Consider the following 16484-nt stretch of genomic DNA (forward strand, 5'->3'; position numbering starts at 1 on the left):
CCATTAGAAAGCTTACGGAAAGGACTATCAGGTCCTAATAGGACGTTATCCTAGGACTTTTAGAAGTTTGTCATAACTGGACTCAAAGAAATTACCGATAAATGCCCCATGGTGGGGCATTGTGGGTAACGTCTTTTCAACCTAAAAAAAATCGATGAAAAACGGCCAAACGGCCAGTCAAACATGAATAATCATAATTAGTATAGGTTATAGGGATTATCCACAAAAATTTTCATAAAGATCGGACTATTCCTTCTATGTCAAAAATCATTTTTTTTAAAGACGAGAAATTTCGATTTTTTTTTCACAAAAATTTTCTTTCAAAATAAAATTTAAATTTTTTTATATAAAAAAATCTGTTCTATTCACTTTTTGGCCTAATTCTTAAAAAGCCCATATTGAATTTTAGATTTTACCAAAGAAAACCTGAAAATTGATCTTAAAAATCGAATTTGAATTTTTTTTTCGACGTTACCGAAAAATACCCCGCGCGAACTTTGGTCATTTTTGAAAAAAATATTAACTCTACATTTAAGCTCTCAACGGATTTGGAAAGAGCGGGCAATTCTTAGTTCAAAAGGTTTTTACGGATCAGTTCTAGGTCTTACCAATTTTTGTGTAGGTCGATCTTTATACACATAGGTGAAAAAAATTTTGAAAAAAAAATTTTTTCGTCCGACTTTGAGACCCCAAAAGTACCCTTAAAATTTATCTCACAAAAATTTCATTTTATACTTTTTTGTAGGCAATTTAATAAGGAACGAATTTGCTTTTATGTTTTTTTCTGTCAGTCGATTAAAACATGGAGAAAAATGTCATTTTCTGAAGGTGGGTAAAAAATTACCGGTAATGCCCCTTACCGGTTAATGCCCCGCTTGACCCTACTGTACTAAAGTATTTAGTACTAAGTGTAAATAATTTTGTAAAGTAATGAAGTTAATTTGATAATATAACTATTTCAAAAATGTCACTGTATTTTATTTTTCAGATTTAATACCTAGATGAAAAAGAAATAAAGAACTATAAGAGTAGGAACTGTAACCAAGATTCATTTCTAAATGCAGGTGACTTATTAACTATTTACAATATTACTTTATATTTTCCCTGTTTGATTATACCTAATCATAATTTAACATGAGTAATCTCCACTAACATGACTAATAAAAAATTTTTTTTTAATGGCGGAAAAGTTTGGAACAAAATATAGTTTACCTTAACTTAATTAAAGATACAAATTACCACTCGATCGTGATAAGAAAAGCAAAGATTATATTTTTAAATTCTGAGTTTGCTTTTATAAAGGTCTTCATTTAACCACTCCTAAAGGGATTATATTAACGGCAATTTTTATTATTTGGTTGCTAAGGTCAAGCAAATTCAGCTACCAATTAATGATATATTGAGTAGTTTTATTAAAATTTAAATCAAAGCGAACTTGTAAAGAATGAAAATTATGAAAAGGATAGTTTCATGAAGTGCATATCAGAAAAACAAATCAAGAGCATAAGTTACAAGTATACCACCAAACTTATATAATTTTGTATATCATAAATAACAAACAAGAGGGGGGGGGAAGTTTTGACACATTTGCGTAAACAGTGAGTATAGGCTTTATCTTTGGACTGCGAGGATAGGTTATTAGGGATAAAATCATTCTTATATGATGAATTTTCCCAAGTTTTAAGATTTTTTGGATAGACCTCTAGGTTCAGAAGCTGCAGGCTCTAAAATTGCATATATCAGAAGAATAAGATTTTCAATTTTTATTTTTAAAACAAGTAGCTTAAACAATTGAACAGTAAAAAATATGCAGTTGAATTCAAGTTTAAATGCATTTTGTGCAAATACTCCTTTATTATGATTGTGTTGGACCTCCTAAAGGATGAAGTTTGAACCTGAAATTTTCAAACTTAAAGGGATAGTTGCACGAAATGCATTTGAACTTGAATTCAAACTGCATATTTTTTCCTGTTCAATGAATTAAACTACATATCTAGGTCATATATTTTGAGGAATTTCAATTTCTTTGAAAACTTTTTTAGGGATGTCTAATAGTTTATTTTTTTATTGCAATCCAAAATTAATATGTAAGTTAATTTATCGAATTGTACTAAAGCATTTAATGGTTCACTGCTTCAAGTACCCAAACTCGTTAAATACCCTTCATGCAACTATCCCTTTGCAAAAATTAAATTTCTTAGGATTTTCTGTTAATGCTAGCTTTTTTTTTAGAACCTGTTATCATTTTGAGAAACCAAATTCATACAAACTGAAAGCAGGAACCAAAACTTACTAAATATAATGAATAATGATGGTAAAAAAATTTCTTGCAATTTGTGTAGCAAGTTATTTTCTAGGTCTGATCATCTCAAAAGACACCTTTTAACACATAGTGATAAGAAACCATTTTCATGTGATGTGTGTAGTAAATCCTTTCCTACTTCTTTCGAAAAAAATAGACATATGAAAATACATACTGGAGAGAAACCATTTTCATGTGATGTATGTAGCAAATCATTTTCTACTTCTTACGAAAAGAAGAGACATATGAGAATACATACTGGAGAGAAACCATTTTCATGTGATGTATGTAGTAAATCATTTACTACTAATTTTGATAAGAAGAGACATATGAGAATACATACAGGAGAGAAACCATATTCATGTGAAACATGTGGTAAATCTTTTACACAGGCGAGTGATAAAAAATCACACTTGAGAACACATGCTGAAGAGAAACCATTTTCATGTGATGTATGTGATAAAACATTCGTTGATTTGAGAAGTAAAGTTTCTCATATGAAGACACATACCGGAGAAAAACCATTTTCATGTGAAGTATGTGGCAAAGCATTCTCAATTTCTAGTAATAAACACAGACATATGAAAACATGTGGAAAGAGACCACAAATAGTCTCCCCAACCCAATATCCATGTGATATTTGTGGCATGATATTCATCAAGGCTGAAAATAGAGATAGTCACATGAGAACACATACTGGTGAGATGAAATATGAATCAGCATCTTTTTTCTGCAATGTTTGCAATAAAATATTTCCTAGCATTGATCTTCTAAATATTCACAAATACCTTCATCCTGTCCAGATAGAAAAGAATGAAGATTTTAAAGAAACTTTTGTTAAACAGGAGGAAGAAACTTTAGATAATTACCCACTTTCCATCAAAGAAGAACCTTATGAAGATGAAGCTCCTAATATCATGAATGTGAAAGTAGAAATTACAGAAGAAGAAGAAGAAACTCATGATAATGATTCACTCCCTGTTAAAGAGGAGCCTGCTGAGATTGATAATGCTTATGACACTCTCGATAATAATGAAGAAGAAACTAATGATATCTCTGATAATTCTGAAGAGGAAAGTGCAGGCATTAACTAAACTTATGATGCTGTTAATATTATAGAAAAAGCAATCAATGATAATCTTCAGTTGGACTATAATTGTCTTTTTTATTAAATACCTAGTTATTGATAAATCTATTCTTCAGCTTTTTAAATGTTTAGGTACCTATTTATTTAACTTTTCATTGCTATTATTCAATTTTCTCTGAATTAATGTATTTTTTTTTAATTTTAAAACTGATCGTTTAATTTGATGTTTTATTTCTTTGATTTTAAATCAAGTGGCCATTTAGGCTTAAAAGGGGAGAGTTAGATTTCGCAGAATTCCGAATGTGTGTGTGTAGGAGTAAAAATAGGAATAGAACTCTAATATTTGGTATGGCTGTTGCTCTAATATGGTACAACATAGAATTATGAAGAAACGGCGGCAACCTTCGAAAACCGTTATGTACCGCAAAATTTTTTATTGGTATTCTCGCTAATTTGAATCATTTAAGACAAAATATTATTTTCTAATAAAGTTGACCTTTTATTTGCTTTGGAAACTTGTTTTTTTTTATTTAATAAAAAAATGTGTCAGTAGAAAATTTAGGACAAATTTTGTAGAAAAAAAAGTTTGTCTCAAATGATTTAAAATTGTCTAATTTGGTAAGAAAATGTGAGAAAAAAATTGGCGTTTTTCGGTGAGAGCGACGGTTTTTTCCAAAATCCACGTTATCCACACCTTACCAAATTATAGATTTCTCCTATTTTAAAGTCTTATAACACATAATTTTACGGAATTCTGCGAAAGCTACCTCCCCCTTTAATATTTTCATACTTACCTATTCTTATGCCCATGTAATATACTATCATTATAATAGTTAAGATATTATGATATAGTGTTGATATTATTGTAAAGTAAAGTTTTGTCCATACTTCATATATATTACTGTATATATTTCAGATTGTTAAGATGATAGGAAGTAAGTGAGCGTAGTAGCCTAGGTTTATGCAGGAATATTCAGGTTATATATTTTTTATGCCTTTTTTATTAAAGGCATCTGGTTCTCATATCTTCATTATTTTTAAAATGCTTTTTCGTCATTTTTATGGCTCTTGGGACATATAAAAGATGGTCCCCTAAAAGTTTGTTTGCCTGTCTGTTCGTTACGCCGGTTAAATACTGATTTGGATGTAGTATAATTGAAGAATGGTTTTCTCAGTTTATTGAAAAGGAACCTAGTCAATCTAGGAAACTAAGGCAACTGCAATTATATCGTTTGCATGTCCGTACGTCTGTTCGTCCATCTAAGTAAGTTAGCACTTTGGTTACAGTAGGACAAGAAGAATTGTTCTTTCATTTTTAAAATCGTCCAACTCAATCTAGGACACTACTACGTCCGCATTCTCATATTTGTATGTCCGTCCATCATAACTATACCTTTGTCTATAATAGGGCTAGAAGAATTATTCACAAAATAAAAAGGGTTCAACCAATCTGCTATAATTAGGAAATCTCTTTATCGATTGTTTTGACATTAGTTTTTAAATTTTAGTCTGGTGTGGATATATTGTTGGTTGTACCATTCAGAACTGTTGTCCCAAGTTTCTTTTATTATAGGTAAGTAATTTTTATAAGAATAGAATTCTTATAATTTTTCAAATCTATGATAGGTTGTAAATATTTGTTCAATATTAAAGGGATAGTTCTACGAAGTGTATTTAAAGAGTTAAGGTACTTAGAGTAGTGAACTTTTATATGTCTTAGTAGAATATATTAGGCATTGGATAGATATGATTATATGTTAAAGAATTTTTAACATTGACCAGACCAAACTTTTTTTATTTAACAATATCTAAAAAAGTTAAAGTGATTTGCCACATAAATTACATGAGAATGGTCTATTTTTTTCCAAATATGTATAGCCAAAACACCAATATGAGAGAATCTTTTTTCCACATATTTCACAAGAGTTATAAAAAAATTGAACAGGGGTTCCCCTTGGGACAAATAAAAAAATTGAACAGGGGTTCCCCTTGGGACAAGTTACTTAAAAAACATAAAAAATTGTGCGAGTCTATAAATTTTTACCTTTCAAGGAAGCCTTAAAATTTCTTTGGCCTAGTCAACTCGCATTTTGACTTTTTCACTATTCTTCTGAAACATATTTTTTACTCAGTAAATAAGCACAAAATTAAGCTCTTAGTTTCATAAATATTTCTTTATATATTTTTGGCATTGATTTATGACTTGAGATTTACTATTTCTTAGGTTTCTTATTTGTGGCTTGAATTACAGGTTAAAACCTACAAAAAATAGTTATTAATTTAAATAAAGATTTTAAATTAAAAATGGTCTCAAAATATTTTCTCAAAACAAGGATGACAACATCCATAAGTAGCAAAGCACAAAATTTAATTCCCAGATCCTTTACAATAATCATTATTTAGACAAATTGGCTTATATCAATACAAATAATAATTATATGATTAAACTACTTACATTTTGCTCCTAGGCAGAATATTTGGCCTAAGGACTTCCTCTGCTTGTAGAGGGAATATCTGGATGGTCACCAGGGACTAGTCCACCATGGTTATCGCTTGAGTAATCACGCTCATCCTCACACTCTGTCCCTACAGAAGCATCTTCTTCAGAGTCCACAGAAGTATCAACAGACACCTCAAATATGTCTGAACCAGTATCATCAGGGTTAGGGAATGGACCCAAAGCATCCAACCTGGACTTAAGCCTCTGAGCCTCACTCAACTCAGTATCACGCCGCTTGGCTGGCCACCTTCAACTCCAGGATTCGAACCTGCAGGGACTCAATACAGTTGGCCAGAGTTCTAACCTCTGCATGTAACAACTCGAAGTGGATCAAACTGTCACACACTCCCCTTTCCTCCGTGCGGCAGGTCAATAAACGCTCCCGGCACTCATGCAGATTCTTGAACCTCTCGGAGAAAAACTTGTCACTTAACCCAAACAGCAATGTGTTCTTGTGACCAGTCAAAAGCTCCTGAGCAGCCTGCAGATCTTTACCCAGGGTTTCAGCCACCTTATACTGGGCAAAATAATGGCGTGCTAATACTTCACACCGCCGTTTCCACCAGGTCTCAGTCTTCCCGCGTTCAACATTAAACCTCTGCTTTCTGGCAACTCTGGCCTCCACAGCAGCTTCCTCCTGTTCCCTGAGGACACCTGGCAACACTCTCAGCTCAGCCTCTAGACGCTGTCTCTCAGCAGTCAGTCTCCCTTTCTCCGCCGTCTGTCCGTTGACTTTCTTGTTGACTTTCACAACAGAAGCTAACAACTGAGCAGGAGTAGGATCTCCTTCTACATCAGACGCATCAACAACTTGTACCTCGCTGTCAGCATCATCATTGTCGGCGGAACTATCCACACTTCTCTCTACAACTCTCCTCTCTCCCTCATAGATAACTTCATCATCTTCCCCAGGGGCATCTGGGTTCCCTACCTCACCAAGGTGGGCTGCCTGCACATCTGGGATCTCATCACCAGAGTATCGCCTCCTGGGGGAATGGTCAGCTCGTCTCTTACTCATTAACTAAAAGAAAGGTATTGTTCATATTTAACTTGTATATGTTTAGCTTCCCCTTCTTTACTTGACCAGAGACAACCAGGGAGAAAGTTTTTAATAATTTCATATTAATAGTAAGACATTTATATTCAAGACATATCTTTTTAAATAAATAAACACATACCTCTAATTAACTGCTTATTACAATGGTGCAAGTTAATTTTAGGTCATTTACTATTAGGATCTGGAAATAAAATGCCAACATTAATAATCATGAATTATATAAAAAGGTGTTATGACCACATCTGGCCTTACATAAATAGTATAAAATAGGTGTATAAAATCTGTACAATAATGGTTTGGATAAAATAGGCCTTTAATCCACTTTAAAATATCTCAATAAAGACCTTTCACTCAAATATAGCTTTGAACTTTAGCTGCTAATTAAATGCATAAACTGCTCACTAAATTGGCACAGATCCAAGCAAATGAACATAAATTAAGTCACATATTATAATAGCAGCCTTCTTCTTTGAAGGAGCATCCACTTTAACTTCATAGTTTGGAAACAATCTTCAAGCTTTGATCTTGCATGTTTCCTCTTTATGGTTGAGATAATCTTGGGTGGTCTATCCCTCCAGGTATCATCATCTGGCTGGTTCATATCAACAGATTCTAAACAATATCTGATTACTACAAAAATAACGTCCGGTTCATTATAGGACAGGTTTTCTATAGATTCTTTTTAAAAAAAATAAAGAAAACCGTCCGGTTTACTTACAGTATACACATTATCTCACGCGGAAATACCAACTAACCATACTACATATAATATATATATATATAAAAAGACCATTCTCATGTAATTTATGTTGCAAATCACTAACTTTTTTAGATATTGTCAAATAAAAAAAGTTCGGTCAGGTCAATATTAAAATTCTTTATCACAATCATATCTATCCAATGCCTAATATATTCTACTAAGACATATAAAAAGATCACTACTCTAAGTACTATACTAAATATTTTATTGGTCATTCTTTGTTGTTATGTATATTTTGTTGTATAAAAAGTTTGAAGTTCTATTAACTAGTAAATGCTATCTAAAGTTGTATTTATGACAATAAAGTTTTTGCCATATATAACATGTAACGAAGTTGAAAATAAAAATGAAAAACTCATTTTTTAAGGAAAATCCCTGGTCAAATCTTTTAATTTTAATCAATAACTTTATATTATGCACTAATACGTTATTTAAAATAGAAAAAACTTACAGTTCACTATTTTTTTTAAAATGCACTTCGTGAAACTATCCCTTTAAGAAATATATTAACAAAAATTCTTTCTATTACGGCATTAGATTTCGTACTTATTAAGTTTGTAAGCTTTATATTTTTAATGAAACTACCATAAGGCTCGTAATGCAACTATTCCTTTGATTGAGTGAAATGATATTCTTGTGCAAGTCCTTCCTGTGCGTGGTAATTGTTTGCACTCCCTCCTACGTTTAATGTATGTATGTGCATGAACTAAGATTTAAGCTTTCACTGCTTATATTTTCTGACTTGTCAATTTGTAATTATCTTTAAAAATCATAAAAATAATCAACTGTAGTAGCTAAATAAAAATAACATCTCTGGTAATCCTCTGCCAAACTCCCATTTATTACTTTTAGTTTTTCTACTGTTTTCTACTTGGCTGTATTAACATATTCTTCAGCTAATTATTTAAATTTCAGGTTGTGACTGATGGCACTGTAGGAATATCAATTATTTATGTTAAAAAAAAACATCAAAGAATTATGGATAATCAAGAGAACATGAACTCTATCTCTTTTAAAGAGAATCCTGAACAGAATGTTAAAGCGAACGACACTGTCAATATAAAAGAAGAAGAAACTGATGAATATAATGATCCTATCTCTATTAAAGAGGAGCCTGTTTTTATTGACAAAGCGCAAATGAGTGAAATAGAGAAAAACTCTTGTCAGATTTGTAACAAAACATTTAGTACAGCTCAAAGTAGAGACGTTCATATGAGAATACATACAGGAGAGAAACCATATTCTTGTGACATATGTGGAAAAACATTCTCTCAATTATATCATAAAAACAATCATGTGAGAACACATACAGGAGAAAAGCCATATTCATGTGAAATTTGTGGCAAATCATTTATCACTTCATTTGAGGTGAAAAAACATATGAGAAATCATACCGGAGAGAAACCACATTCATGTGAAATATGTGGTAAATCTTTTATTACTTCATTTGATAAGAAGAGACATGTACGAAGACACACTGGAGAGAAACCACATTCATGTGAAATATGTGGTAAATCGTTCTCACAGTCTGGTGAGAAAGTTATTCATATGAGAATACACACTGGAGAGAAACCATATTCATGTGAAATATGTGGAAAATCATTCACCCAGGCTGGTGATAAACAAGCACACTTAAGAATACATACTGGTGAGAAGCCATATTCATGTGAAATATGCGGTAAATCTTTCTCACGTATTGGTAACAAAAATGTACATAAGAAAACGTTGCACAAAGAAGAAAAATCATTATCAGATAATAAAAATAGACTCATGAATACACACAATAACGAAAATAAAACAATAAACAGTGAACCAAATACTTATTTTGTTGATTGTGGAAAGGATATAAAAGAAGAAATTAAAGAAGACGATAATGACCTTTTTACCATTAAGGAAGAGCCTAATTATAATGATGAATATTCTAATATCATGAATGTTGTTGTAGATATGAATGAAAAAAACCTTGAGAAGCCACATTCATGTGATGTTTGTGGTAGAGCATTCGCTCGGGTTGGAGATAAAAACAAACATATGAAAATACACACAGGAGAAAAACCATATGCATGTGATTTATGCGGAAAAGCATTTACACGATCAAGTCATAAAATTAGGCACATGGAAACACACAAGGATAAAAATGAACCAATAAACAGTGAACAAACAGAGAAACCATATTCTTGTGATATATGTGGAAAATTATTTACACGATCAGGTAATAAAAGTAGACACATGAAAACACACGAGGACAAAAATGAAACAATTGACAGTGAACAAAATGTGGACTTTGTTGATTGTGGAGGAAACATAGAGGAAGAAAAACTTGATGATGACCATTTTACCATGAAAGAAGAACCTGTTTATATGGATGTAACTCCTGATATTATGAATGTGAATGTAGAAATCGAAGAAGGAGAAGAAGGAACTTTTGATAATGATTCTTTGTCTATTAAAGAGGAGCCTGCTCAGAATGATAATGCTTATGACACTGTCAATGTAAAAGAAGAAGAAACTAGTGATTATCTCGTTGATAATTAGAATATTTTATTATTACTTTTTAAAGACACAAAATTTTAATCTTTTTTGGTGTTTTTTTTTAAATTTTATATTAAGTTTTAGATTTCCAAAGAAGGGGGGGGGGGCTTGACTAAAAACCATGCGGAAATGGGGTTTTAATGCCTTTTTTGGTCTATTTTGATGTAGAAACTTACTTTTAATTATTTCTTTCTTGTATTTTTTTCCTTGAATACACTATGTCTATTCACAAGGACATTATTTAAGATGATTTATCTAGTCGGGCACAGACCCCAGTGGTGGCTTGCAGGGGTTAATTGCATTTTTTCATATTTTGTGTTGTCATATATCGAATTATAGGTTTTTTTAATTTCGGTCTCCAACTTGCTGAATTATTTTAAATGATGTCCTTATGAATAGACTTATTGCATTCAAGGAAAAAACTTAAGTTCCACTTCTAAGTATTGTTCCAAATTATGAAATAATACAGATTTGTGTACAGATTAAACTTATAGGTGTATAACCTTTTTTTTATTTTTTTATTAATGCATGTATAATTATTAGGGTTGGCAATCCGTCTAATTTTTTGACCGGATTCGGATTCTTACAATAATCCGTCCAAAAATAAGACGGATTCTCCACGAATTCCGGATTCTTATTTTTTTGACGGATTCTGGATTCTAGCAATATTTTAAAATGCTTTTTAAAAAAATAAATTAAGGGATTAAATTATACCGGGTACTGGGAAAAATCTAAACCTGCGTTTTTCATATTTTCTTATCTGTCCTTGGTGGGTAAGTGGGAAGAGATGGGGGGGGGGTGATATTTGCATCTAAAGAGGGGGGGGGGGGATTGAAAGAAAAAACTCAAGACGCTAATTTTATCCTAACAAGGGGGGGGGGGGTAGATATACCACACTTTTCTGGGATCTTGCCAAGTCAAGTATCAACTGTTGGGAATATCAAAGGATGACTCCATGCAAAATTTGAGCCGGATCCGGCCAAAACCGGCCGTGAATTTTATGAAAAACCGGTTTTTTCCGGTTTTTAGGGGGTATCTGTAAATCGATTCAGCTGGAGCAAAACCGGTTAGAGGTACAAAAAATTTTACTTCACATGAAATTTAGCCAATGCAATTGCCTACAAAAATGTACTTCATCATCAACTTGATTGGACAACTCTTTCTCCTCCTAAATGTCCATTAAAACCTCGGAAACGGCAAAAATCGCCAAAAATCACGCCTTCGGCGGCAAATAACGGCTAAACGGTCAGCCGGAGGCGAATGAAACATAAATAAAGAAATGTCTGCCTCAAAAAGTTGTTCAACATCAAAGAGATGCTTGAAGTCTCTAAAACGACTCCTTCCCCTCCTTTAAGGGGAATAACTGAAAAAACGTGATTTTCAAAAGTATGCCCACTTCGTGGGTGTGGGGGGCACTGAACCCATCACCCCAGGGTCACCAAATATAAAGTCTAGGCGGCCCACAATGCTGAATTTTCACCAAGTGAAAGTCTTGTGTCATTATCTCTTATGAGAAAAAAGTTATTAATTAATTAAAATTTCAAATTGTGATTTTTTGATGGATTTCTTTGATGAAATGACAGGCCGGTCAATTTTTAGGCTATTTTTTGCGGTTTTTGGGCCGTCACGCCCAAACGGTTTGAGATAATCTCACGGGACCTTTTGCCCAACCTAAGTCTGGTTATTTGTGAGGTCTAGGAAAAAAAAACAGACTTACGCAAAAGATTATAATTATAATCTTTACACAGAAAAATGGCACGAGGTGAGGGTTTGAGGGGGCAAAATGAGCCGACCAGCGATTTTTGACGGCGCGCAGCGACGTCGTGCTTCATCCAATCCGGGATTTTTTTTTTCTTAGACCTTACTAATAACCAGGCTTAGGTCGGGCAAAAGGTCCCGTGAGATTATCTCAAACCGTTTGGGCGTGGCGGGCCGAAAACAGCAAAAAATGGTCTAAAAATTGACCAGCCTGTCATTTCATCAAAGAAATCCATCAAAAAATCACAATTTGAAATTTAAATTAATTAATAACTTTTTTCTCATAAGAGATAATGACACAAGACTTTCACTTGGTGAAAATTCAGCATTGTGGGCCGCCTAGACTTTATATTTGGTGACCCTGGGGTGACGGGTTCAGTGCCCCCCACACCCACGAAGTGGGCATACTTTTGAAAATCACGTTTTTTCAGTTTTTCCCCTTAAAGGAGGGGAAGGAGTCGTTTTAGAGACTTCAAGCATCTCTTTGATGTTGAACAACTTTTTGAGGCAGACATTTCTTTATTTATGTTTCATTCGCCTCCGGCTGACCGTTTAGCCGTTATTTGCCGCCGAAGGCGTGATTTTTGGCGATTTTTGCCGTTTCCGAGGTTTTAATGGACATTTAGGAGGGGAAAGAGTTGTCCAATCAAGTTGGTGATGAAGTACATTTTTGTAGGCAATTGCATTGGCTAAATTTCATGTGAAGTAAAATTTTTTGTACCTCTAACCGGTTTTGCTCCAGCTGAATCGATTTACAGATACCCCCTAAAAACCGGAAAAAACCGGTTTTTCATAAAATTCACGGCCGGTTTTGGCCGGATCCGGCTCAAATTTTGCATGGAGTCATCCTTTGATATTCCCAACAGTTGATACTTGACTTGGCAAGATCCCAGAAAAGTGTGGTATATCTAGGGGGGGGGGAGTTCTGCCACTTTCGCGTAAACAGTGTGCAGTGGACTAGGTATTGATTTTAGATTATAGGTTATTTAAGATAAAAGTTTACTTTTGGGTATTAGTTCACGTATATTTAATCATTTTTTGAATAGGTCTCCAGGTTCAGGTGCTGCAGGCTGGAAGGTCGTTTCTGGACAGGTAAAAAAATTAAAAATTTTTTGTTTGAAGAGTTAGAGAGCAACTTATAAAACAAAATATGCTTCTTTTTGAATGTTATTAACATATCTGCAGAAAAAATTAAATTCGGCCTCCAGGTTCAGGTGCTGCAGGCCTCCAGGTACACTCTGGACAGGTAAAAATTAAAAAAAGTCATTTGAAGAGTTAGAGGTACACTTATTAAACCAAATATGCATCTTTTTGAATGTTATTACCATATTAGAAGAAAAAATGACAATCGGCCTCCAGGTTCAGGTGCTGCAGGCCTCCAGGTACACTCTGGACAGATAAAAATTAAGTTTTCTTATTTGAAGAGTTAGAGGTACACTTATTTAACCAAATATGCATCTTTATGGATGTTATCATCATATTTGCAGAAAAATTTAAAATCGGCCTCCAGGTACACTCTGGACAGGTAAAAATTAAAATTTCTTATTTGAAGAGTTTGATGTACATTTATTTAACCAAATATGCATCTTTTTGGATGTTATTACCATATTTGAAGAAAAAATGACAATCGGCCTCCAGGTTCAGGTGCTGCAGGCCTCCAGGTACACTCTGGACAGGTAAAAATTAAAAACATTTATTTGAAGAGTTAGAGGTACACTTATTTAACCAAATATGCATCTTTTTGGATGTTATTACCATATTTGAAGAAAAAATGACAATCGGCCTCCAGGTTCAGGTGCTGCAGGCCTCCAGGTACACTCTGGACAGGTAAAAATTTAAATTTCTTATTTGAAGAGTTTGATGTACACTTATTTAACCAAATATGCATCTTTTTGGATTTTATTACCATATTTGAAGAAAAAATTACAATCGGCCTCCAGGTTCAGGTGCTGCAGGCCTCCAGGTACACTCTGGACAGGTAAAAATTTAAATTTCTTATTTGAAGAGTTTGATGTACACTTATTTAACCAAATATGCATCTTTTTGGATGTTATTACCATATTTGAAGAAAAAATGACAATCGGCCTCCAGGTTCAGGTGCTGCAGGCCTCCAGGTACACTCTGGACAGGTAAAAATCAAAATTTCTTATTTGAAGAGTTAGAGGTACACTTATAAAACAAAATATGCATCTTTTTGGATGTTATTACCATATTTGAAGAAAAAATGACAATCGGCCTCCAGGTTCAGGTGCTGCAGGCCTCCAGGTACACTCTGGACAGGTAAAAATTTAAATTTCTTATTTAAAGAGTTTGATGTACACTTATTTAACCAAATATGCATCTTTTTGGATGTTATTACCATATTTGAAGAAAAAATGACAATCGGCCTCCAGGTTCAGGTGCTGCAGGCCTCCAGGTACACTCTGGACAGGTAGAAATTAAAATTTCTTATTTGAAGAGTTAGAGGTACACTTATAAAACAAAATATGCATCTTTTTGGATGTTATTACCATATTTGAAGGTAAATTGACAATTGGCCTCCAGGTTTAGGTGCTGCAGGCCTCCAGGTACACTCTGGACAGGTAAAAATTTAAATTTATTATTTAAAGCAAATATGCAACTTATTGGATGTTATTACCATGTTTGAAGGTAAATTGACAATCGGCCTCCAGGTTCAGGTGCTGCAGGCCTCCAGGTACACTCTGGACAGGCAGTTATAATATTTTTTGATACTTTTTGATTTGGACACCTTACCTGGATCCTGGTGACCACTGGTGACTGCTTGTGGCCGCTGGCAAGGTAAATTCCAATAAAGGTAATATTTGATATTAGAGGAAAGGTTTCTAAATAGAAAATTATTAAAATATAATAATATGACAAAATTTATTAAGTAAGTCTTCTATTTTTGTTCCAGGCAGGCTCTAGGTAGCCTCCAGGAGCCTGCTGGACAGGTTTAAAAATCAATTTTATAATTTGTTTTATTTAGATGAAAGGTTTGAGTTGTTCTCCAGATAGGGTCAAGGTGGCCTCCAGGAGCCAGCTAGATAGATCTGTATTTATTACTTTTTGTTTATGTATGGTTTTCCACACATATGCAAAATATAATTCTGTCTAAGAAATAATATTACAGATACTCAGAATGGGGAATGCAATTTCAATAGGATTCAGATTATAAAGTATAGATGCTAGTGAAATAATTTTAAAATTACTACTGAGAGAGGTTAATTTTATCCAGATGTCATTCAGAGCTACAGATTCTCCATCCAGGTTAGTAAAATATAAAGAAATTCTTAGATTGTATATTCAATCCACGTCTAAAGAAAAAGGCAGGAATTCCTGACACTTAAATACCTGGAGGCATGCAGCACCTGAAACTAGAGTCCAATTTGAATTTTTTCTGTAAATATGATAATAACATCCAAAAAGATGCATATTTGGTTTTATAAGTGTACCTGTAACCCTTTAAATAATTTTTTTTAATTTTTACCTGTCTAGAATGGATCTGGAGGCCTGCAGCACCTGTACCTGGAGGCCGAATATCAATTTACCTTCAAATATGATAATAACATCCAAAGATACGCATATTTGGTTTAATAAGTTTACCTCTAACTCTTTAAATAATTTTTTAAAAATTTTTACCTGTCCAGAATGTACCTGGAGGCCTGCAGCACCTGAACCTGGAGGCCGATTGTCATTTTTTCTTCAAATATGGTAATAACATCCAAAAAGATGCATATTTTGTTTTATAAGTGTACCTCTAACTCTTCAAATAAGAAATTTTGATTTTTACCTGTCCAGAGTGTACCTGGAGGCCTGCAGCACCTGAACCTGGAGGCCGATTGTCATTTTTTCTTCAAATATGGTAATAACATCCAAAAAGATGCATATTTGGTTAAATAAGTGTACATCAAACTCTTCAAATAAGAAATTTAAATTTTTACCTGTCCAGAGTGTACCTGGAGGCCTGCAGCACCTGAACCTGGAGGCCGATTGTCATTTTTTCTTCAAATATGGTAATAACATCCAAAAAGATGCATATTTGGTTAAATAAGTGTACCTCTAACTCTTCAAATAAATGTTTTTAATTTTTACCTGTCCAGAGTGTACCTGGAGGCCTGCAGCACCTGAACCTGGAGGCCGATTGTCATTTTTTCTTCAAATATGGTAATAACATCCAAAAAGATGCATATTTGGTTAAATAAATGTACATCAAACTCTTCAAATAAGAAATTTTAATTTTTACCTGTCCAGAGTGTACCTGGAGGCCTGCAGCACCTGAACCTGGAGGCAGATTTTAAATTTTTCTGCAAATATGATGATAACATCCATAAAGATGCATATTTGGTTAAATAAGTGTACCTCTAACTCTTCAAATAAGAAAACTTAATTTTTATCTGTCCAGAGTGTACCTGGAGGCCTGCAGCACCTGAACCTGGAGGCCGATTGTCATTTTTTCTTCTAATATGGTAATAACATTCAAAAAGATGC

General features: G+C 33.6%; 3 protein-coding genes across 3 annotated transcripts; 2 read left to right on the forward strand and 1 right to left on the reverse strand.

The window, feature by feature from the left end:
• Positions 1-986: 986 nt before the first annotated feature.
• LOC145333141 (uncharacterized) lies at positions 987-4306 on the forward strand. Its single transcript, XM_080178292.1, has 2 exons — positions 987-1064; positions 2233-4306. The coding sequence occupies exon 2, from the start codon at positions 2302-2304 to the stop codon at positions 3394-3396; it is 1095 nt and encodes a 364-aa protein (XP_080034418.1). The 5' UTR covers positions 987-1064; positions 2233-2301; the 3' UTR covers positions 3397-4306.
• On the forward strand, positions 4304-10666 carry LOC145333140 (uncharacterized). The gene is made up of 3 exons (XM_080178291.1): positions 4304-4366; positions 4898-4962; positions 8622-10666. The coding sequence occupies exon 3, from the start codon at positions 8685-8687 to the stop codon at positions 10239-10241; it is 1557 nt and encodes a 518-aa protein (XP_080034417.1). The 5' UTR covers positions 4304-4366; positions 4898-4962; positions 8622-8684; the 3' UTR covers positions 10242-10666.
• Positions 5518-7580, reverse strand: LOC145334461 (uncharacterized). The gene is made up of 3 exons (XM_080179925.1): positions 7068-7580; positions 5845-6910; positions 5518-5648 (listed from the first exon to the last, which is right to left on the reverse strand). Exon 2 carries the CDS (start codon positions 6905-6907, stop codon positions 6116-6118), a length of 792 nt encoding a protein of 263 aa, XP_080036051.1. The 5' UTR covers positions 6908-6910; positions 7068-7580; the 3' UTR covers positions 5518-5648; positions 5845-6115.
• Positions 10667-16484: the final 5818 nt, after the last annotated feature.

Source organism: Acartia tonsa, chromosome 12, assembly GCF_053477335.1.
Source record: "Acartia tonsa isolate MP-2025a chromosome 12, ASM5347733v1, whole genome shotgun sequence".
Lineage (NCBI taxonomy): Eukaryota > Metazoa > Arthropoda > Copepoda > Calanoida > Acartiidae > Acartia > Acartia tonsa.